We start from the raw sequence: 24,925 nt of genomic DNA on the forward strand, positions 1-24,925 counted from the left end.
GATCTCAATCTCCCAATCCATCTCTCTCTCTCTCCTCCTCTCTCTCTCTCTCTCTCCTCTCTCTCTCTCTCTCTCCCTCCCTCCCAATCCATCTCCCTCTCCCTCTCTCCTCTTCCATCTCTAATATATATATATAAATTTACTATTATATATATATAATATATTATATTAATATATATTATAATTATTATATATATATATATTATATATAATATATATATATATATAATATATATATATTATATATATTATTATATATATCGCCCTCCCTCTCCCACATTCCCTCCCTCCCTCCCTCCCTCCCCCCTCTCTCTCTCTCTCTCTCTCTCTCCTCTCTCTCTCTCTCTCTCCCTCTTTCCATCTTAAATTATCTCTCTCCCTCTCCCTTCCCTCGCCTCAATCTCCCTCCTCTCTCCCCTCCATCTCTCTCTCAATCTCCCTCCCGCTCGCTCGCTCTCTCTCTCCTCTGCAGTCCCTCCCTCTCCCACATTCCCTCTCTCTCTCCTCTCTCATCTCTCTCTCTCTCTCTCTCTTCTCTCTCTCTCTCTCTCTCTCTCTCTCTCTCTCTCTCTCTCTCTCTCTCTCTCTCTCTCTCTCCCGCTCTCTATTCTTATTACGCGTCATTTCCCCCCTTTTTTCTCTCTTGTATTTTTTTGTGAGAGAACTCTCTAGGATGCGGGGGGTTTACTTTCGGTCACCCCCCCCCCGCCCTGCTCAGCTGGGGCAATGGTGGTCGGAAGATGGGGTAGGAGACGAACGAACGGAGAAAGTCTGGAGTGGGGACCGGTGGAGGGAAGAAAGGTTTGGACCGCTCGCCGGGGAAGCAGGTGGCGGCTCGCGGGAAGGGAAAGGTTCGTGAACCTAACAGATCTGGATCTGATGGTGCTGTTGAGGGCCGATGGAAGGTTAAAACCCGGGGTGGTGAGATCCGGGGTGCTCTCCAAACCGCGGCGAATGGCTCCATCTCTGCCATTACTAGCAGAGCCAGGATGGAGGGATCTCCTCAGAAGAAGTCTGGGGTGAACTCGAGCACCCAGGGGATGCGGGTGTCAACCAACTCGGTGTTCAGTCCGAGGAAGGCTTCGATGGAAACAGATGAGTGTGAACCCGAGGTCGAGAGCCAAGTTGATGAGGAGGAGATGTTTGATGTTGATGCAGCAATGTCGGGATGGTCGCGCTCCTTGGCAATCAGCCCAGATGTAGCTGGATGGAGCAATGAGGTGTTAAACGAGGAGGTGGGTGATGTGCCGCGGACCTGGATATGGAGGTTACGGGGGATGATTGCAGGGGTGGTCATGATGTGGGGGAGACTTCCCCTGAGATTTTAATGGCGCCCAACCACCTGCCAGATGTTTGTGAAAATGCCGACTCGGGCAAATCCAGCGTTTGCTGTGAGGAGCCAAGGATTAGGGAATCGTCTGGTGGACCTATTTTCCCGAGGCGGATGGAGAATCCCTGGAAGCGACCTGAGAACATCCCTATCCTACGCCCTGAAGAAATCAATGCTCTTGCTGTGGACGGGACCACGGTTGACCTCAACTTGGAGCGAGTTAAGGCTAACTTGGCCAAACTTGAGATGGTTGTTGTTGGGAAAATCCTCGGCAAGAAAGTTTCATTTTTCTTGTTGAAATCGGAGATTAAGCGGCAGTGGGGGGGATTCGGCGAGTTCCAGCTAACGACCATGGGGTCGGATTGCTTCATTTGCCTTTTCTCTTCTGTTGAAGCGCGGGGGGCCATGGTTCATTGGAGGGAATTTGGTTGGTTTGGATAAGTGGACGCCAGGCTTTTCTCCGGCTTCGATGGAAGGGCTCTCCTCCCCGGTGTGGGTTCGTTTACCCAACCTTCCGCTACAATACTGGGACGAGTGCAATATTTCCATAATTGCTTCGCGCATTGGAACGCCTCTCTGGATTGATGCCCAAACGGGAAATTAGGGGAGGCGGGAATACGCCAGGGTCTGTGTCAGGATGAACTTGGCCAAACAACTTTTGCCGGGGATATGGATCAATGGATTGAATGGGCGGTTCTTCCAAAAAGTGGAGTATGAAGGCATTGGCCTCCTATGTTATGGATGCAGACGTGTTGGACACCGGCGCGACGTTTGCCCCTCCCGACCTCCGGTTCAAGGTAGCCATGGTAATCTGCGTCCGGATGAGCGCACCAGTTTGAAGAAGGGGGATGACGGTGGGAAAACTGGTAAGGTCGCTGCCAGTTTGGCTCGTCCTAATTTGGATCGAAATGTTAGGGATATGCCAGAGGATCTACCCAATCCTTGCCCTGACCCCGATGGTGTGACTACTGCTGGGGAGGTTAATCCTGAGGATGGAGAGGATCTGCTGGGGCCTTGGATCCAAGTCCCCCCTCGCCGCCGCAAAAATGTTACTCCGCAACTGCGGAGCAATGGGAGTAAGGTTCCTAAGCCTCTTGGGAAGCCACCTAAACAGGTTGATCTGAGTAAAATCAAGGCCCCGCCAAATTTTACTAAGGCTTCGACGCCTCAGACAAGGTTGGCGGACAATCGACCTGGTTTGTTTGACGTGGGTGGAGGAGCTGCGGTGCCTTTGGCCAACGGCTTTAATGATGGTATGTCCTTTAACCTGGGCAGGATGGACGGTGAAATCCCCCGGAAACGGAAAAAAGCATTTGGAGGTGCATCTAGCGGCGGGGACACTTCCCCATTAGTTAATCAATGACGTCTTTCATTATTTGGAACTGTCGGGGGGACCGGAAGAAGCAAACGGGACATTTCCTCCGAAGCCTCGTTAGCGGTAATGAGATGATGTTTATTGGTCTGGTGGAAACGATGGTAGAGGATATCACTAGAAATGAAGTCGATGTTCTTATTAGTCCTAACTAGGACTTCTTTCACTTCCCGGCTACCGGGAGATCGGGGGGGTTGCTGGCTTTGTGGAGGACTGATATTGTGAAGTTTGAGGTGATTAAGACGATGAACCAGGTCCTTGTGGGACATTTGGTGCTTCCCAACCATCCAATGTGGTGCTTTGCTGTTGTCTATGCTGGGAAAGACTATCACACCAGACGGGAACTCTGGGAGATCCTCAGCTCGACCATCGATGCCGACCTTCCGGTGATCGTGGGGGGTGATTTTAATTGCTGTCTTGAGCAAAGTGAGAAAAAGGGAGGGAGACGATTTGGATTTCTGGTGGGAGCCCAGGAAATGGTGGCCTTTATGGTTGACAACGATATGCATGATTTGGGTTTACCGGTCCGAAGTACACATGGTCGAACAACAAGACTGGTAATAGCAAAATTTGGGTTCGATTGGACCGCGTCCTGATGAATTTGGTTGGGCTCCAGTTGGCCCCCATGGCCTCGGACAAGCACCTTCTCAGGCTTGCGTTGGACCATTGCCCTCTTCTTCTGAGACTAACGGATGTGATTCCGAACAAGGAGTGTAGATGGATTCGATTTGAAGATACTTGGCTGACTTATCCTGCTACCTGGAAACTCGTGGGAAAGCTTTGGAATAAGGATGACTTCGGAAGGCCGGATGAAATGCTTAATCGGAAGTGCCTCAGAACTCTTCGGGGCCTGTTCTTCTGGAGCCGTAATAGGCTGAAAGAGCTGGGGGCGCTGAAGGTGTCTTTGGAGGTCCGAATTGCGGAACTCCAGCAATTGGAATGCACCGCTAACGGGCTGAATGCTGAGCAAGACCTGGAACTGCGCAGGGCGGCGTCTGAGCTTAACTCGACCCTGGCACGGATGGTGACTCGGTGGCGGCAACGTGTGAAGATCCATTGGATTGAGGAAGGCGACTCCAACTCACAGTTTTTCCACACGTTCGCTTCGGCGCGGCGTAGGGGGAACCGAATTGTGCAAATTCAACGCTCTGATGGGGACAGAACCTCGGAGCAGGACTGCATCCAGGAGGAATTCATGAATTTTTTTTTCACAGAAGTGGAGAGAACTACGGGTCTCCCTTGGACAATTGGCCGGACTTCCAGCAGAATGATATGATCCCGGATCATCTTAGGCAGGAGATGGAGGCTAAGGTGTCGAAGTTCGAGGTTCGCCAGGCCGTCTTTAACATGGGGAACAACCGCTCGCCGAGTTTGGACGGTATTACTGCTTCTTTTCTGAAATATTACTGGGAAATTATTAAAAGTGATGTTACCCGCGCTATTCTCCATTTTTTCTGTGCTAACTCTATGTGCGAGAGCTGGAAAGACACGCTGGTTGTTCTCATCCCGAAGACTCCTACCGCGAACACCCCGTCGAGGTTTAGGCCCATAAGCTTGTGCTAGTCCTTTTACAAGGTGGTGGCCAAAATTCGGATTAGCCGCATCAAACCTGTGCTGGGAAAAATTATCAGTGAAGAGCAAGGAGCGTTTGTCCCAGGGAGGTCCATTTCTAGCCACGGGCTAATCGCTCAGGAGATATTATGTAAATTTCAACACTCATTTCAAAGGGCAAGGATGATGGCGTTGAAGATCGACATGGAACAGGCTTATGACTGCTTGGCTTGGGAGTCGCTACAGCAGGTCATGGGTTGGATGGGGTTCCCCGGCCGGATTATTCAGTGGGTTATTCACTGCGTTACTCAGCCGCGTTTCTCTCTGATGATTAACGGCAACAGGACCCCTTGGATCCAGGCCTTGAGTGGGCTCCGGCATGGATGCCCGCTGTCGCCCTATCTGTTCATTCTTTGCTCCGAGCTTCTCTCTAAGGCCTTCCGGCAAAGGGGAGAACATCTGGGGATTCGCATTGTTAATAATGTGTAAAGAATCTCACACTTGCTATATGCCGACGACATCCTTGTGTTTTCTGAAGCTAACCGGTGCAACGCTGTGGGCATCATGAACATTCTAAGTGACTATTGCGGCTGGACGGGGCAATGCGTTAACAATGAGAAATCAGCCGTCCTTTTTAAAAAACGCTGCCCCAAATGGAAGCAGAGGACGATTGCCCGGACTATGGGTTACCGTCACGTGGAATCACATGACTATCTGGGAATTCCCCTGGTTATGAGGAAACTGAAGGTTGCCGACTTTGCCAAGGTCGTCCGGAGTGCCCATGACAAGACGAATATTTGGGGTAAGAAGCACCTATCCTATGCCGGCCGTGCGCTTCTTATTCGCTCTTCGCTGCTCACTATCCCGGCATACCTAATGGCACACACGGAGGTGCCGTGCAGCGTTCTTAGATCAATCGAGATGTTGGGTCGCCGGTTCTTGTGGCATAAGGACTCTGATAGTAAAGGCATGCACTACGTGAACTGGAAGGAGCTTTGTCTTCCGCGCGAGCATGTAATCCCCTCCGTGATCTAGTTGCTTGGAAAGGGCCGTTACGGGCTCGGCTGGCCTGGACAGTCATTAACGACTCTGAGTCCCTCCTACACAAGGAGGTGATGGCCAAATATGGCCCCAATCCCTGGGAGAATTCACTGATGCCCAGGTGCTCTGCTACTTGGAGAATTATCAAGGAGGGGGCGGATGCTCTTGAGGCCATCCTTTGGTGGCGTATTGGAGATGGACGGCGCGTCCGACTTTTGCAGGACCGCTGGATCCTTGACCGCAGAATCGAGAGATGGCCTACTTTTGTGAATGTGGAGGTGGCCGACAATGTCCATGTTAGCCATCTGCTCGACGACAACTTTCAGTGGAATGCAGAAGTGGTGGATCATTGCTTCGGTAAGGTGATGGCACAACGCATCCTGAATATTGCGTCGATTCCTAGCGCGGGGCCTGACCAGCCCGAGCTCATCAAGTCTTGCTTTGGCTCTTCCTTGTCAGCGGTGGCGTACCGGGACAAATTCGGGGAGCTGAACTTTGCTTTCGGTTGGCTATACAAACTGAAGTTGCACCCGAACAAGAAGTTCCATTGGTGGCGGCTACTCCGGAACGCCATCCCCACCAATCTGTGGCTCCAACATCGGGGGCTGTCAAACACCTGTGCTTGCCCGTGGGGCTACGGGGGGGAGGAAAATACCGAACATTGCATTACACTCTGCTCCAAACTCAGGGAGGTGTTGGGCATTCTGGGCAAGTGGGGATTCTATCTGCCCTTCTTCGACTCCCTTGAGACGGCGACGGATGGGCTGTCGACCTTGGCTGAGACGAACCCGAACCTTGGGGCTCTCTACTGCTACGCTGTGTATCATGTGTGGCGTGTCAGAAACGACTTGAAGCATACCTCTAAGTGCCGCCCACCGTCTATTATGGCCGCCACGGTCCTTTCTTTGCTGCCGCGTAACCATCGGATGCCAATTCTGGAGCAATGGAGTATCCACCAGTCCCCTGGGTTGTCTTCGCAATTACACTGGTACCCCCCTCCTCCAGGTTGGCTGAAGTTCAATGTTGAAGCTGTAGTTAGGTTGTCTAGTGCGGCTGGTATTGGTGTCGTGGTCCGGAACTACACTGGAGGACTTATTGTGGCAACTGGGAAAAGGATTGAGCATTGGGATGCTTTCCAAGCTGAGGTTATGGCTGCCACTGCTATTCGGGATGTGTTGAGGGAATGGATGTTCGATCTGGAGGGGATTATCATTGAGAGCGACTGCGCCAACACCTTCGTGCCAATAACCGGATTATCATTGAGAGCGACTGCGCCAACGCCATCGTTCCAGCACCTCCACGATCGCCAGAACAAGGTCCACTTCAATTTCGAGGGGCCGGATTTGTCCTTCTTATTGGACTTCAAGCAAGTCAATTTTCGGCATTGCCACCGTGCCAACAACCGCCCGCTGATCACTGTGCCAATTTTATTATTTCTGTTTATTTTGTTTTTTGGGATGAGAATGCTCGTGAATTTCCCCCAACTCTTTTGTCTTTGTTGAGGGAGGACAACAATAGGATTAATTACATGTAACTTGTGTTTTTTTTTTTTTCCATTATTAATGCAAATGCACCGATCCCTCCCTCCCTCCCTCCCTCCCTCTCTCTCTCTCTCTCTCTCTCTCTCTCTCTCTCTCTCTCTCTCTCCCTCTTCCCATCTCTAATCTATCTCTCTCTCTCTCGCTCTCCCTCTCCCCCTCTCCACCTTTCATTAGCCCTTCAAGCAATGAATTTGGAGCAAGGTATATACAATAAAACCAACAACAAGCCTTTATCCTACTGTGGGACTGGCTACATAAAATTTTTTTCTCTATTTTATTTTATTAATAGTCAAATTCTTATTTAAATTTAATAAATCTAATCAAGTCTTTTTAGGTTTGCCTCTACCTTTCTTAAGATAGGCCGGATTTAATACATCTACTGATCTACTCCCCTAACAAGGTCATCAGAAGGCAAATATTTTATGTGATGAAACCATTTAAGGCAACTCTCTAATCTTATCTACCGCTAGAGCTAGCCCAACTTTTCACGTATATACTCATTTTGCATGTTGTCTCTAAGTGTAAAGCCACTCATCCACCATAGCAACTTCATCTCTAGTCTCTACAATAGTTAACTTCATTTTATGCTTTTAATATTCAACATTCTGAGCCATAAAGCACTTTAAGTCTCACCACCATCTTAAAAAAAATTCCCTTAAATTTGGTGGGGCTTTTCAATCACACAATAGGCCAGACGCATTCCTTCACCTCAATCATCCAACTTGAATTTTAGTAATAATATATCCTTTATTTCACCATCACTTTGAACAATAGACTTGAGATAACAAAAATGTACACTCTTTTAATATCACTAGATCAATTACTGGTAAAATGACACTCCAAGTATTCTATTTTAGATCTACTCAAAATGAAATCCTTTAAACTCTAAGGTTGATCTCCATAATTCAAATTTTTCATCAACTCCCTCTCTAGTCTTATCAACAACAAAAAGAATACCATTAGCCAAAAGCATACAGCAAGGTGCAACCTCTTGCAAATGTTTAGTAATAACATCCATAACAAAACAGAAAAGATATGGGCTTAAAGATGATCTTTGATGTTATCAAACTGAAATAGGAAAATATTAAGTCAAACCATCTTGTGCTTGAACATGAATAAATAACAGCTCTAATATACATATGTTTAATGACTTGAATATAAGCATTATTAACTACTTTCTTTTTTAGAACTATCCAGAGCACTTCTTTTGGAACTTTTTCATATGGTTTCTCTAAATTAATAAATATCATATGTAGATCCTCCTTACTCTCTTTATACTTCTCCATCAAACCTCTCAACAAATGTATAGCTTGCATAGTAGACCTACCCAGCATGAAACCAAATTGATTTGGAGAAATATTAATATCACAATGTAACCTATGCTCAATTACTATCTCCTAGAATTTAATGTATGATACATTAACTTAATTCCGCTATAATTCGCACACTCTTGTGCATCACCTAATTTGGAGCAAGGTAAATGATAACAAAAATTTCGTGATTTCTTAATTAATTAGTATATCATATTCCAATCATAATCATGTTGGTTCCTTATTTGAAATATATATATATATATATATAGATAACATCAAGTTGCAAAGAATATGGTACTCAAACCATCCAAAAATACCAAGGAATGATGAACTTTATAAACTGGCATAAAAAACCTAAGATGACAATTGGGGATTCTAACAAATATTAAAGAAATAACAAACCTTAAATAGCCCGTATTGCACATTGAAAGCTGCTTCAGTGATGTTCTCCATGAAATCCTTAAAAATACCACCACCATCAACTCCATCCTCCTCTACCCCAAATTCATTAACAAAGGAAACATGAATCTGACAGCATTAAGACATGAAGTAAGGAATATGCATTACAAGCTTCAGAAAAGTAACAAAAATTTGAAAACAGAAAACTACTACAGCAGTTAAGTTTCCAACCTTCTATCAAGAGTCTCTTCTATTAGGTTTTTATGCACATGTACTCATAATTTGTTGGTTATAAGTTGGATTAAGGGGAGGAGGTTTCTGCGAGTGTGAAAATGTCCATGTCGATACTTCGAATTTATGACAGATGTATGGCAAGCATAGGCAAACAAATACCGAGCCTCTGAGTTCTTCTGTTGACAGCACACTCAGCATATTGAAAGCATCTTCAAAAATTCTATTTCTTATTATCCGAAACCGATTTCTATGTAGAGAATAAGCACCAATTTGTTGCTTTGAAGCTGCAAGTTACGTCTGTAGAAGAATAATTAACATTGTGAAATAAGATTCAAAAGCAACCGTATATACAAGTGATGTAGGACTAGCATGTGAAGACTTGCATTATGAAATTAAACAAAAGTTCAATTTTAAAATCAGCAACCTATTAATATTGAGGATGGGTAAAACAAGCTTCAAACAAGAAAGAAAGGCAATCCACAAATAGCAATTAACAACAACCAAAGTTCTTGAATTCAAGAAGGATAAATCAAATCAACAACTTAACTAACATGAGTTGGCAAAAAGAATCAACATTTAACATAGATCAATCACTACAAGAATCATGCACTCAATGATTTAAGAACCTAGAGGATTTATATTAACATGAAATTAGTGATGCCACATAGAATTGGACTTCAAAGCTATATACTTAAATGAATGAAGAGTAGAAAGACTTAGGTATTTGCGTCGGAGGGAAGCTTCCTTCATATATGGTGGGGTCTCAGCCAGTTGATCTTCAAATGGTTGCTCCATACTGCCTTCCTTGTGTTTTGCTTGACAGTTGAGAAGAAGAGATGTTGGTTGAAATTTGGAAGGAGGGAAGCCACGGTTTTTTCTATTTGGGGGAGATTAGGAATGGTATGAGGTTAATTATAGTGGTGGGCCTTAGGGGAATGGGAGAGAGTGGGATTGGAAAATGGAAAAATTGTTTTGAGAAAGGAAAGAGATAAAGTTAACTTTGCAATTAATGGGCCAACTTCCCCCATTAATTAATTTGAAGAGTTCCAAGAGAGGACCAACCATGAGGAAAGAAAAGGGATGGCTTTTCTGATTCCAAACTAGTTTTAAGAATGAATGGGTCAACCATGGGGAAAGACAAGGGGTTGTGGCTTTTCCAATTCCCAACTAATTTTGAAAATGAAAATAAGGAAAGGCAATTAATGGGTCAACTTCCCATTAATTAACATGAAGAGTTCCAAGAGACAAGTGGGGTCCAATTGGAATCCCAAAGGTCAAATTTTCAGATTTGGGAAATTTTGGATTGGGAACTTGGATGGGGAGGTGGTGGTGGTGGGCTTGCCGTAAACGGTGGAAAGGGAAGGGGTGGTTGGCCGAGAAAGGAAGGGGAAGAGTGGTTGACTGCCGGTTAGGGAGGATTGAGGGAAAGGGGAAGAGATTCAAGGGAAAACCAAGAGCTCAACTTAATGGGTTTTTGGGTACTTCATTCGCCTTCTCCTAAGGCTTCACCACTCCACCACACTCACTTTCACACAAGAGAAGAGGACTGAAATCAAAATTCAGTCAAAGATAATCATCATCACCTTACAAGGGGGGGAGAGAGCCATATATATATATATATATATATATATATATATATATATACTCCACTACATGACAAGACAAAAGACGCAAATGTCCTTGGGCTTATAACATAACATTAAGGAAAAGTTCACAAACTAAATTAAATCACATACAACACACATAACAACTAATAATATAACGACTCAATTGTGGCCGTCGATCTACGGCCCCTTCTATGATAAGCTTTCCATGCATTGATGTCCCCATCAATAAGTCCATCTTATAAAAAAAATCAATTGGACTATTCGTAATAAAATTATAAGTTCAAGTGACCCTAGAGATGACATCACTTATGCGTGTGCGGGCATGTTTGGGAAGGTGTGGAGTGGTTGTTCTCACATTGAATATTTTAACCCTGCTTGTAAATGGTACCTAAAACGGAACCTGTTTTAGTAACTCGGATGCTCTACTATTTTCAGTTAGCGCCTGCATAAAAATCACCACTGTGAGAAACAAATATTTAAGCAAAGAAAAGGTATTATCAATAATCAATTTTGCATGACCTACAAAAGCTTCACTGCTTGCTTCAAAAGCATGAAAATCACTAGCTGAGGTGAACGACCTTCTATTGTTCCAATCTTGCAACTGTAGAAAAAAAAAAAGCAAAAAAGTAAATAAGCATTTTGTAACATTGAGATTTGCTCATTCGTTAACAAGATAAGCAGACAAAGAGCTTTCACAAAGCCACTACATGCAAGAGCTAGCAAAAAAGCATCATAGCATTCAAAGTGGCTGCTGAGTAATAAATAGATATGATTCATTTGACATGATTTGTATCACTTAGATATTGAAAAACTTAAAATGATTCAGTGATACAACATAGGCAAGAAACTGAAGTTGTTATGATTCAGAAAAAAATGCAAAAAAAAGAAAAGAAAAAAACTTCATCACAACTATTTAATTCCCAATTAACAAGAGAAAATAGCTGAGCATTCTGAAGATATACATGGTTCAAGAGTTCAGATATCATAGCACGAGCTCTAGTTCATATTGTTTCAACTGAGAACTTATTGGCAAAGAAATCAGTTCCAAGTTTCAGAGAAGACATAGTAGCAGGTACCACCCAAAAGACGTGCCATGAAGCCTGCATAAGAAGATTGCAGAAGCATAATTGAAAAAAACCAAAGATATGTTAGCTTAGTAATTTGTTTTTGATTGTATTGCAGAAAACTAGGCTTTTGATAATAATTCACATTAAAAAGAAAAATGTCGACCACACACAAAATAAGTGATGGATTAGTTTTGCAATGTATACCATACCTGTTTTAATATGATAACTAAGAGCCTGATATCACTCAAGGATATTGGTCTTTCCTGCTCAAAGAATTCCTCATTGTCCATGATTGTCAGCATATACCTGAATGAGCTTAAGATTAAATGTTTAACAGACAGACTTGATACCCTTTCCATAAAACATAAGAAGGGATGGCTCTGAGAGCATACACAACACCTAAACAGATTAGATTTCTAAAGATGTTATGCTTGTGAAGAAAAACATTATTGAGAAACAAGAATACTTACTTATACACGGGACAGAAAACAGGCAAAGATAATAGCCAGCGTGGAGAAACAACAAGAATATATGCAATAAGTTTTGTAAAAAGTGGCCATGTTTGATTTTCTTGACAATACTTAATAAAACTCCAGATTATAAGAACAAGATCAGTTCCATAAGCAAGCCCAGTCAAGATACGTTCAGAAGGCAATGTATTGAATTTCACATGCAGGAAAGCACAAATAGAACCAATGGCTTCAACCGCTTCATCAGATGGAGCACTTTCATATCTATGACGACTAAGTGATGTATCCTTAAACAATGCATTTGCCTGTTCAACAATCAAATAACAAGTACTACATATTTGATGAACTTTACAAGAAGAAATGACACTATTTTAGCAATTATGAAGTAGCATACCAAAAGTTGAAAAAAAAATGTGAATTCATTGCATCTTTTATCTGTCTTTCAAGATTTGTATCAAAAAATTCGTTAGTTCCCTCATCCACGCTCACATCATCATCAAAATACCCTCAATAAAGCAAAATAAACCAAAAGTGGAATGTAAAATAGGAAATCAAGGTAAGAACAAAAAAAAGTTGAGCAAAAAATTGGAGAATAAAGCAGGAAGGCAACAAACATTTTCACTAGACAATAATCTTCAGAAAAAATATATATGATATTTTCTACAAACAAAAGGGTTTAAATTCAGAAATACAAGGGAACACAATATCAGACTATACGATGGGCGCCACTTGAAATAACAATCGTATTGACCAAGCAAATGGTTATTACACATAAACAGGTGTACACATTCATACTGAGTTGGACATGCATGGTTGAATGTCTGAAAACTTCCTAGTTGGTTCAGCTTCTTATAATCTTGCAAGCATTTCAAAATAATATGGAGAAGCAAATTCAAAAAAGTTAACCTGTTATTTAAGTCAAGATCTAACTAGTAAAAATGTTTTTCCATGTCATATGAAAGTTTAAACATTCACATGCAAACTTGTAAGTTGAAAAAATTGGCAGGAAAAAGGGAGAAATATGATCAAAAATATCACATCTACTCCCAACATTTATTTACAAAGCATGAATAAAACAAAATTTGATACTTTCAGTTAAGAAATCATGAGTAAGGACTCGCATTATAGAAACAATGTCAGAAACAAAGAAAAAACATGAACTTTGTGTTAGGTATGTTCTAATCACCATTGAGGAATTCCAAAACGAAAGAATACAAAATTCAGCACAATTTAAATTGGGGATGCTGACCTCAAAATCATATGGAGTAAAAATAATGATATTAATAATACAAATATCATTAATATTAATATTAACATTAACATTTAATCCAAACACTACCAACAACCTCCACATCGTCCTCCATTATTGTCCATCAATAACACCACATCAAACTTGTGAAGGATTTGTTGGGCTCATAGAAATCCTTTTGGGTAAAGCACAATTTTTTTTTTAGCACAAATCCAAAGATGCCTACAAAACACCAATTCAATGTCTGTGGGGACGGGAGCGGAGGCTAAACGTGTAATCACTAATGCTATGGATATTCCTCTAGTGTTATCTCCTGCCCATAATGGCGAATCAACCTTTCAAGAGAATGTGGGTAATTTGCTTCATCCGGTTTCTAAATCGGAACAGGTGGATATTGGTGATTCTATTGTTGTGGAGGCCGGGAGGGTAGTTTTGCCATTGTTGGGAGTGCTAAATAATTTAAATGTTTCTCTTACGTCGGCTTTGGTGATTGGCAGGGATAATTGTATTGATACTACTGAGGATGTGGTTATTCGTTCTGGTGTTTGTAATTTGGGGGAGGTTGTTGTGGCGAATGATGCTCCTTCGAATCATAGTTTGACTTTGGTTGTTGTAAGAAATGGAGATGATGAGGTTCTGATTTTTAATAATTGTGGGGTTAACCAATGTGCTACTCCCATTCCGTCCTATAATGTTGATGGTGTGGATGATGTTTCTGATGGTGAAAACTATGTTTCTTGATGCTCTGTTAGGCCTTTGGATGTGCCTGCTTCGGCCCTTCCAATGTGACTTCTCCCTATGTGGTTGGTTATCCTAATTTGGTGGATCGTAATGTCTTTGATGTGTCAATCTAAATTATTTCTAAGGATGCTTTAAAAGCACATTTCAAAATGAAAGATTCTAGTGTAGATCATTTGGATTGGCTTGATGAGTCAGCCTCCGCTCCTTGCGGGGATGTTGGAGATGGTTTTGGTGATCCGTGGATGCGTTTCATGAATTGTATAGTTTGAATGTTGGGTGTTCCAATAAGAAAGGTTTTTCTGTTGGTGGTAGCAAAAGACGTGATAGGAAATCTAAAAAGCACTAATTGGTTTTTGTTTTCCTATTTGTGGTTGTTGGTCCTTATTGCAAATTTGGCATTGGAATTTTGAGGCTGGGGTGTTCTTTGTCTTTGTTTATCTTTCCTTATGTCTTTGCTGGTTGTATTTTGTTGATGTTGGATCTTTTGGTCGGTTGTTGGTTTTTGGGTTTGTTGTCCTTTTGGTCGTGAGGTTACTGGTAATGGGGTGGTTTGTTTTGCTTGTGTTGGTTATTTTGGTTGTTTCTTGCAGGTTTAGTTCGTTCATCTTCAAGCTGCTTGGCTGGAATGATGGATTTCCTGCTTCCTTTGAAGCCTACCGTCATTTCTCCAGATCAATTTGTTTCATATTCTTTATGTTGTTTAACTGTGTAATAGATAGAACTTTGGCTCGTATGTTTTATTTCAAAAGCTGTATTTTTTAGAGAGCTAAAGGTTCTTTAAGGACCTATAATTTCCTATTTTAATCAACGCATAAGCCTCCAAGGGGTTTTTATTTAAAAAAAAAAAACAATTTATTGTCTGATTCAACCCATTTTGTTTAAATCAGTGATCAAATAAGTTCACATTAGTTGGTTGACTTAGAGGGTACAACAACATCAACATCAAACATTTATCTTACTACGTGGATTTGGCTACAAGAATCTTTTTCTCTATTATGTTATGTTAAGAGTAAGATACTCACATATAATAAAAAAGGTCATTTTTAATACTTTCTAACCAAATCTTTTTAGGTCTACCATACATTTCTTAATAAATATAATACATCTACTCTCCTAACCGCGTCATTGAAAGGCTAATGTTTTATGTGACCAAACCATCTAAGGAAACTCTCTTTACTATCAGTGGAGCTACTCCAATCTTTTCACGTATATACTCGTTTAACATTCTATCCCTAAGAGTGAAGTCACTCGTCCACATAAACATTCTCATCTCTGCAATACTTAACTTAATTTTAGACTTCTCTTTTAATTGCCAACATTCTGCATCATAAAACATTGCAAGTCTCACCATAATCTTATCGAATTTCTCCTTAATTTTGAGCGGTACTTTTATATCCCACAACAGGCCCAATTAATTTCTCCACTTCAACCATCGTTCTACTAATAATAACCCCATCTATTTCAGTATCACTTTGAACAACATACCAGTGATATCTAAAACATGTTGATGGGGACATCAGATCATGGAAAATATATCAGAGACGTGGCCGAGAATCTACGACCACGATCGTGCCAATCTATTTTTAAGTCATCCTATGTATTTATTTTATTTATTTGTTTTATGTATCAATTTTATTAGCATTTCTTGTTTTACCCTTAAGGGTTTGGTCATATGTAAGCCCTGGGGTTTGGTCTTTTAGTTCCTTGTCATTGTATTAGGCTATATATAAGCACCTTATATTTCTTTTGAAGTTAATGAATGAATAATAATGAAATTTTTGCAACTGTGTTTTCGTGAGAGCTTGAGAGCTTTGGAGAGAAATCCCTAGAAATGGGAAAAGGATCACCCACCAACCTTGGAAGTGTCCGGGTTCACGGCTATTCTCTTCCCTATCCTTTCTTCTCCTACTCCCTTTCCTTCCCTTCCACCGTACGGCCAAGCTATTTTTCCCAAAACCGCCGGCCTCCTCCACGACTTCTCACCGCCGGCCAACCCAAGCCCACCCCCATAGCCGTCGGCCTCTCACTCCACGCCCTAGACGCCAGCCCTCCCAATTCCCCTCCAAGATTTGTTACTTTTCTAAATTGATAGGTTACTAATTTGAGAAAGATTTGAACTCAAATTCAAATAAGTTTGAACTTCGAATTCTTTCCTAAATAGCATAGCTTATTTTTGGAAAGTCTCGTTCAATCTAGTTACAATAAAATTTGAATTCCAATCAAAGAATAATTCAAACCCCTTTCCTAATTTAAGTTGGCTTTGATTGGAAATCAATCAAAAATACAATATTCCCTCCTAGTTGGCCAAGCTTGTTTTGGAAATTCATAAAACACTTACCAAAATCCCCTCCCTCCTTTTCATGCCGTCGGCACCCCCTTCCTTGGGCTTGGCTTGTGTTGTTTCCTCATTGAGCCCTCACCACTTTGAATTTGAAATCAAAATTTCAAATTTAATCCCCTCCAAATCCCTCATGGATTTTGAATTTCAAAATTCAAATCACCCTTAATTACTTTCCTAAAATATCTTTCTATTAATATGGAAACTTCTTGATTTGAATTCAAATTTATTTGAATTTCAAATTAATCCCATATTAATGAATCATATTTTGGAAACCCATTCAATCTCTAAAATCTGAATTTAATTCAGATTTAATCATATCATTAAATTGATTGCATGGGGACCACATACATCGAACCTAGACGCTTTCCCATCCTTCTCTATGGCCGGTCCTATCCTTATTCCTTTTCTATCATCAATCTAATCTCTAATTCCTAATTTAAACTTCCCCATCTATTCCCCTAACAGCCGCCCCTTCCCAACCACATTTGGAATTGTTTTGGAATGTCAAAATTCAAATTTCTCTTCCAATTAATGCAAACGTGATTTCCCTAAACTCTCTACACGTGGTCCTGAACCTCACCCTAAACTTCTACCTGCTGTCCTTTCCTTATTCCATCAATTTTCCTTGCTAACCAGCACCCAGGAAAGCCGCAGGTTGCTGTCCAAGGTGTCCAACAGAACCAGGAGCAGGCCAAATTCTGGCATACCCTTATTGGGTGTTGTCCATAGCCTTCCACGAGTCCAGGCTGCTGTCCCAACTGCTGTGATTGCTGTCCAGAGGGCTCCGCACCTTTCTCTTGTTGTCCCACCAATTGGAAAAACTTTCGAAGGCTGTTCAAGGCAGCTAGGAATTTCAGGCTGCTGTCCAATACTTGCAACCTGCTGTCCACACTTTGGGAAGCCATCTAGACCACATTGGAGCTGTCCAAGCTACTTCCCACTGGGTTGTTTGATGTCCAGGGAAATCAACACATGTTTTCCTGTTGTCCAGCCCGCTAGAAGGTCTTCAAACACTGTCCGGACATTCCAAACCACTGATCACACCTTCAGGAAGGTTCTTGAATGCCTCCTACTTCCTCCCAAGTCTTCCTACAGCCGCGGAAACTGCGTATTTTCTGGTTATTTGGGTAAACTCCCCTCCAATTCTCTTATCTCCTTAGTTTACTCATCAATTATAGTTTTAATGTGATTTATGACGATCATGCCAATTATTCTCTGCTAAAGCTTAGTGTTTAGTAGAACTGTGTGATGGTCATTTCATAGTACTAATCTTATTGTTAGCAATGGGATTTATTGTTGAAACCATTCATGTATGCAACGTTAGATTAACTTGATTGTTTTCTGACCTTAACTTTTACGCGAGTGATTCGGCCTAAGCTTGTCTTACCGCTCTTTGTGTTTTATTGCGTCGTTTAAATTCACCATTAAGATATAATTATTTGTTCTAGGAATATTAAGTGTGCAAATTCCTTAAAGTAATTCATCTTTGCATGTTCGTTCTACATCAAAAAGAGTATAATAGGTAGAAAAAAAGAATAGAAATGTGAAAGTAAAACAAGTATTTGAAACTAGCATTTCAGTAGCAAAATACATCGAATGATTAGACACTTAATAATTATATTTTCATTCACTGGGAATAATTATTACTTATGATTGTGGCATAAACCAATTATTAAATCATATTTTATTTTGATGTTTATTACACTGAGCTTCAAAGATCATCAAATATTACTATGTTTGTTGTTTTATGTGAGAGATAAAAGCAGGTTGGATCATAGTTAAGTGATCAAGTTTTATCCTTTATCTCAATGTTTTGTGGTACAATTTTGTTGTCTCAAAGAAGTGTCTAATGTATGTTAAGGATGTCTCATATGTATCAATTATCTATGATGTTGATTAGAAGCTCCATAATTTATTTTGATAAACTCAATTATGTAACCTTTCAGTAGTAATAAATATGAAACAAGTTGTGTTTTTTAATAATATGGACAAATAGATCTTCTACCCACTCAATCATGCTTAGTAAGAGTTGCGATAGGAGTTAGTTTAAAATGTGTTTGAATAGTTGTCGCTGCTGACACACTTCGTGCTTAATCACATGAGGTCAATACAAGGCGTCACAAATTTAGCCAAGAAATTAAGGCAAACCAAAATCACTTGGAGCCCATTTTATAATCAAAATTCTAGTCAAGATTTTGGATTATAAATTGCTACTTGTTTTTTCAATATTTCAAATTTTTATAGGCACAATCCAAACCAAAACAAACAAACGAATATGAGAAAAGTTGTAATAAAATTCAAACGTTTTTTTCAAACCAAACTCAATTGTAAGATTAATTGTATAATTGCATAACTACATCATGCTAGAGTTGGGCAAAAACATACAACTCTAACAAGCACCATCTAAGAGTATGAATAATCTTACTTATTAAATCAATTATTATGTTCTCATCCTTTGATGACAAGTACCATAAACTAAATTGTAAAGGCCATCTCCAAGTATAAACAGACACATGCGGTTTAATTATTTTTCATTTCAACAGATATGCTTTTAAAGCTTTAACATCTTACATTTTATACTCAGATTATGGACACATGAAACTACTGTTTTGTGTCAGGGTTAGAAGAACCTTAATTTTGAACATAAATGATATTAGATATGGAGTTTCAATATGAAGATAAAATGCCATGAACTTCTAGATAATGAAAAACTTTAGTTAAAACATAAACTAATTACACATGTCAGATAAGAAAACCAAGTCAGTACAACAAGCACGGTTGCTTAACACAATACAATGACCAGTTGTATGAATAAACCTAATCTCTAATCTTCAAGGATCCAAAAAATATTTACATAAATTGCTCTATTGCTCCAGATACTCACTGTAAATTAAACTTTCCTTGGACTGGCACAAGCGATAAAGACATTGCTTGACCATGAGGTTGATTTATTCCATTTAGTTCTCCCTCAGTTTCTTGGGCATGTAAGGATAGAAATGAGTATCAATATCAAACTACCAAACCTACTAAGAGGTGGATTGATTAACATTAAGGAGTCTTTTCTATCTACCATGTTGAAACCCTTTCCAAATGCCCAAAAATACGGGCTTTTGGAACATTACAGTTGTGGATGAAGTGCAATTATATTTTATATTTCTTAGTTGAGTGTACTCCACACCCATAAACCACCCACTCTTGGCCTATCTGATAAAAATGGTTACTCAAAATAACAAAACTTTATTTCATACAAAGAAAGCTACTTTTTCTAGGCAAATTCCTTTAATGAACACCGATTTAGAGTTGCGATCATGAAGACTTTCAAAGGAGAAGACGACGATCGACGGCAGAGATCATTCCACCTTATCTTATTTTGTTATTTGTAATTTTTTTATATTTATTATGAATTTTTCGTTTTTACTCTTATTTAAGAGGGTCGTCCTATGTAAGCCCTCGGCGCATATGTGTCTTGTTTTAGTTTCTTAGGCCAATATATAGAGGCCCTTGCTTGTGTAATGAAATGTTGGATGAATAATAAAATTTTGTGTTTGCACTTGTGTTCTTTGAGAAGAACCTTGGGTGAGATTCCTGTGGGAGCAATTCATAGCTTCCACCAGTCACAGGATGTGTACAGGCTCGTGTCCTGAAGTCCCTTGGTGAAGGGCAATGTAGTACCTGTCAACTGCAAGATGTGTCCTGGCTCACGGTTGTATCTTTCTTTCCCTAAATCCTTTTCTCCTTCTCTCTTGACCGCCGGCGAAAATCCCCCACTTTTCACTTGGCGATTCTCCCATAAACCCCTCCTCTTCCACAAAACTATCAGCCACCTCCTTCCCTACCCCCACCTCCCTCAAAAAATCCCTCTTTCCTTATTTAAGTTGCCATTAATTTGGAAAGATTTTAAATTCAAATGAATCTAATTAGAATTTCAAATCCATCCTCATTAATTACCTTATTTTTGGTAACCTCTTTCATTTAATTAATTAATCAATTCTGAAATTAATTGATTAATTAATCCTTTAATTCCAATTTCATTTCACCATCGTTACTTTCCTAAATTGGCTCCTATCTTATTTTGAAAGTTTTCGAATCCAAATTCAAATGAATTTTAATTTTAAATTCAGGAAATCATTCAATCATATTAAATCTGAAATTATTTCAGATTTAACTTTCCAATCTCCCATTAATGCATGGATCCACATATATTATATGTGGACACCTTTCCTTTCCCTCCTCATTAGGCCAATCCCTCCCTCTCCCCTCTAACCTAATTATTTCCTTCCTAATTAAAGGCCCCAATTAAGGAGATAATTAATTCCTCTCTTCACTCCCTCTTTTTCATATTTAAATTTCAAATTCAAATCCATTAATTAAGGAAAATATGAGATAGAAATCTTTTTTTTTTAATTACCCCCCTCCCGTTCTGCATCATGCCTTCCGTATATTGCAAGCTCCCTTTAACATTGGAATGTTGCAATCCCCCATAGCTTCTTTCATAAATCTTTCATCTTGCAAGATACAGTTTTTTAACAATCTGGAAAAGCTGGGAGCACACTTGTGCTTCTTTCAAGCATGAAGTCCATCCCAATCAACCATCTCTTCAATAGCATTCTTGTATCCATCAAACCATAATATGGAACTTCTCCATCGTAAACTAATCTAGCAAGAAACACATATATCCATCAGGGAATTGGACCATGCTTCTTTCACTGATTACCGAGATTGACTAATAAATGAACCCAGCTCTCACAAGCTTGGGTTAAAATACTGAGTACTGACCAATGCTACCTATTATAGTACACTAGGTAGAAGATGGAGACAAAATTGGTATTTCTATATGTAAATCAATTTGACTGGATGTTGTTTAGCTCAGCAATACACATACTACGTTACAAAGCCTAAAGGAAGTTGAGCCAAATGATCGTGCATTAGGAGGTAGTTCGATCCCTCACTTTCCATTTGCACAAGAGAATGACTGAAACCTTTTCTAAAGAAAATAAGAATGAATTTAGTAAATAGGAAGAAAGTTTTAATCTTATTGACTTGCAAACAGTTGTCCCTTAATGGGGAATAATTCTATACACACTCAGTGCCCAGGTAGTACAAGATAATGAAAAGAAGTGGAATGAGAATTCCTTCTTCAAAGTCAATGAAAGTTTGAAGGTTCGGGCCTCGGTTAATAAGTTCTAGAGCAAGAACCAAGCTGATTTATTTCATAACACGTGAAGATAATGAAACCGATGTTCTTAACATGAAGCCAACTAGTACAACTAGTTAAAGTTGGATAAAACAAAACTATTCATGATTACATAACTCCTCAAAGTTGTTTGTATCACTTACAAAGATCTAATATTATATTATTAGCAAATGTCAATCATTTAGTTTATTGACATACTTAAATAACAAATTCTTAAAAAACATCTTAGTCCTATTTAATTTGCATCCATTTGTTAACCCAAATTGGACAACCGTTTTGATTTCAATCTATCTAAGGGATAAAAGGAAAAAAAATATCAATCATTGACGATCATAGTACACTGCACACAACACTATTTTTTTAGCAACAAAGCATTAAACTAATCACCCTAGTTTTTGTTTAAATAACAATGTTATTGAATAATGCACCTATCCATATCACATACTACCATCCAGTTAGATGCCCATGTGGAGAGTACAAAAATGACAGTCACGTCATGAAAATAAAAAAGCAAACCTAAATACCATTAAAAAAAATACCATCCACACTATAACTGAGAACTATCAGCCAATTATATTCAAAGAGAAGAATATTAAAGTTAAGTTAGCTTTCTATAAGATTTGACCCATAAATTGGCAAGATAAACCCTCACCATGCTTCTGAGAATGATACACGCAATAAGAGGAAGATCTTCTGATGCAAAAGAAGAGCAGTAACCTTGCAGGCCCATGGAAGATCAGAGTTTACTAAGATGGCCACTATATCCAATAAAATAGTTGCAGGCATACCACATGGCATCAGAAGTTGATTCTTCAAGACTTCCCTATATGCAGAGTAGGAAGAGAAAATTCTCAAAGCCAAGTACACTAAAAAATATCAAAAAGTAGTACATAAAGGGAGATTCACATGCCCAAAGTCATGCCAAACACCAAATACATTTATATTGCAGTCAAGAAACCCATCCCAAATTCAAGTGTTGTACAGTTAACTGATGGGAAACTCACCAAAAAACATTTAAGAAAATGAAAATTATACTTAGTTAGGTTCACAAAAATACAGAAGTTCATATCATTATTCATCTCGGTCCAATCTGGAGGGGGTTGTCGTGGGGTATGACAAAAAACACTCAAATCATATTCATTATGTATGCTCTAGGGTGCTCTACATTCATTCAAAAGTAAATTTAGGACTCAATTTTTAATCATTGAATAGCATTAAGCTCCCAAGCAAACCTAAATGTTGATCGGTCAAGACTAATTTGTTAAACATCAATAGTCATGTAAAAAAATCATACTACAACAACATCAAGCCCTTATCCCACTGTGGGGTCGGCTACATGAATCTTTTTTCTCCATTGTGTCATTAAGAAATCAAATTCTCATTTAAATTTAATAAAAAAAATCATATCTAATATTTTATAGCAAGTCTTTTTAGGTCTATCTCTATCTTTCTTAACATGGGTCAAATTAAATACATCTACTCTGCTAATTGTGTCATCAGAAGGCCGACATTTTGTGTCCAAACCATCAAGTCGATCCCTCTAATCTTATCTGCCACTAGAGCTACTCCAACCTTTCCACATACATACTTGTTTTACATTTTATCTCTAAGAGTGAAGTCACTCATCCACTTGAGCATCCTCATCTCTACAACACTTAGCTTTACTTTATGCTTCTCTTTTAATGGCCAACATTCTACACCAAAGCATTGCACGTCTCACCACCATCTTATAGGATTTTCCCTTAAGTTTGAGATATACTTTTCTAACACACAACAGGCCCGTTGCACTCCTCCACCTCAACTATTTAACTTGAATTCTACTAATAATATCCCCATCTATTTCACCATCACTTTAAACAATAAACCCGAGATATTTAAAATCTGTACTCTTATTAATGACTTGATTGCTCAAAATCACAATACCCACTAGATCCATCACAACGAAAATTACACTCTACGTATTTGGTTTTAAATCAACTCAAACAAAAATCTTTAGGCTCTAAGGTTGACCTCCTTAATTCATGTTTAAAATCAACTCCCTCTATAGTCTTATCAACAAAAAGAATATCATTAGCAAAAGGCATACACCAGGGTACATCCTCCTGTGAATGTCTAGTAAGAACATCCATCACTAAAGAAAAAAGATATAGGCTTAAAACACATTTTTCTTAATGAGCACCAAACAGTTGTCGCAATACTTAATTAAGCGTGTTCTCAATATCAATAAAAGCATATGAAGATACTTTTTATATTATTCCTTTAAATTTCATGGTATAAATATCATCTCTATTTTGGCTTATTGGCATAAAGTCACATTGACTCTCTAGTATCGATGTAATTATATTGTCTATGTTCCATAACACAATTGTATGACTCATAAATTTGATTATACTATAACTATCATAATCATAATACTCTTCCGTTCTTAAATGTTGAAGCAAAAATGCTTCTTCACTAATTATTTGGCATCCTCTAGTCTTCAAAAAATTATTGAAAGATTCATTAACCAAATCACGACAAGATCACTCATAACAATCCAAATTACAATAGGTGCCTTACTTGTAAATAAAGCTTTACTTTTATCCAGCTTGTTCAAAGTCAACACGACTTCACTTTTGTTGAATCAATCTTATAAAATACATCATTATGCTATTTATTATTCTTCCAAAAAATAATTCTTTGAAATCTATTAATAACTTTTAATAGTAGCATTTTCATCTTTAAATACGATATTGTCTACTTTTTTAATCTAAGTACATCAAAATCTTTAAAAAGCTTATCTCAGCATATTAGCATCTCAACTAGTATAATAAATTATCAAATTTTGAAATTTTAATTTGCTTACTGAAAAATTGTATTTGCAATGGCAACTTTGAGATACCATGGTAGAAAATCTACAAACTGTCAAAATAAAAGCATTCGTTTAACAAAAAAACAAAGAAATACAATCACTTTATATTTTCTAGGACTTTATTAAGCATCTAATCAAAAGAAAAAGCTCAAACTTGATACCCATATATAACTTTTAGTTGAACAATTAAACAAATTTGAGTACAGTTAATGAAGCTCGGCTTATTCAAACTAGGGGTGTCAATATTTGACAAGACACGAAAACCCGACCCGGACCCGACCCGAAAAATCCGGGTTGGACCTGACCCAGTTTCAAAACGGGTCGGGTTCGGGTTGACCCAACGGGTTGCCGGGTCAACCCGCCAACCCGCTTTCTCGCGAGCCTGTCCGCTGTCGCGACCTTGCCCGCTGTTGCCACTCGCCACCCCGCGCGACCAGCGACCCCAGCGCGCACCCGCTGTCATGACTCGCGATCCCGCGCGAGTAGGCGCGACCCCAGCGCGATGGCGCGACCACGCGCGATGGAGCGACCCCGCGCGACCCGTGCGACCCCAGCGCGATGGCGCGACCCGACGACCCCGGGCGACAGCTCCGCGAGACAGTTCCCGGGTCGGGTCGGGGCAAC

General features: G+C 39.7%; 1 protein-coding gene across 14 annotated transcripts in view; it reads right to left on the reverse strand.

The window, feature by feature from the left end:
• The window catches only part of LOC110110781 (E3 ubiquitin-protein ligase UPL6-like), a 146,834-nt gene that overhangs the window by 76,862 nt on the left and 45,047 nt on the right, over positions 1-24,925 (reverse strand). Inside the window, exons 5-14 of one of the 14 annotated variants that reach the window (XM_028699697.1) lie at positions 22,239-22,273; positions 22,103-22,167; positions 11,926-12,230; positions 11,665-11,761; positions 11,351-11,488; positions 10,912-10,989; positions 10,744-10,830; positions 8,941-9,078; positions 8,779-8,865; positions 8,390-8,676 (exon numbers count right to left, since the gene is read on the reverse strand). The exons of the other annotated variants lie outside the window; for them this stretch is intronic. Of the exons in view, the coding sequence (XP_028555530.1) occupies positions 11,390-11,488; positions 11,665-11,761; positions 11,926-12,230; positions 22,103-22,167; positions 22,239-22,273 (601 nt within the window). The 3' untranslated portion in view covers positions 8,390-8,676; positions 8,779-8,865; positions 8,941-9,078; ... (1 more) ...; positions 10,912-10,989; positions 11,351-11,389. Of the gene's footprint in view, positions 1-8,389; positions 8,677-8,778; positions 8,866-8,940; positions 9,079-10,743; positions 10,831-10,911; positions 10,990-11,350; positions 11,489-11,664; positions 11,762-11,925; positions 12,231-22,102; positions 22,168-22,238; positions 22,274-24,925 lie in introns of those variants that run through there. 14 annotated transcript variants of the gene reach the window in all.

The sequence above is a fragment of the Dendrobium catenatum genome, unplaced genomic scaffold (assembly GCF_001605985.2).
Source record: "Dendrobium catenatum unplaced genomic scaffold, ASM160598v2 fragScaff_scaffold_1369, whole genome shotgun sequence".
Classification (NCBI taxonomy): Eukaryota; Viridiplantae; Streptophyta; class Magnoliopsida; order Asparagales; family Orchidaceae; genus Dendrobium; species Dendrobium catenatum.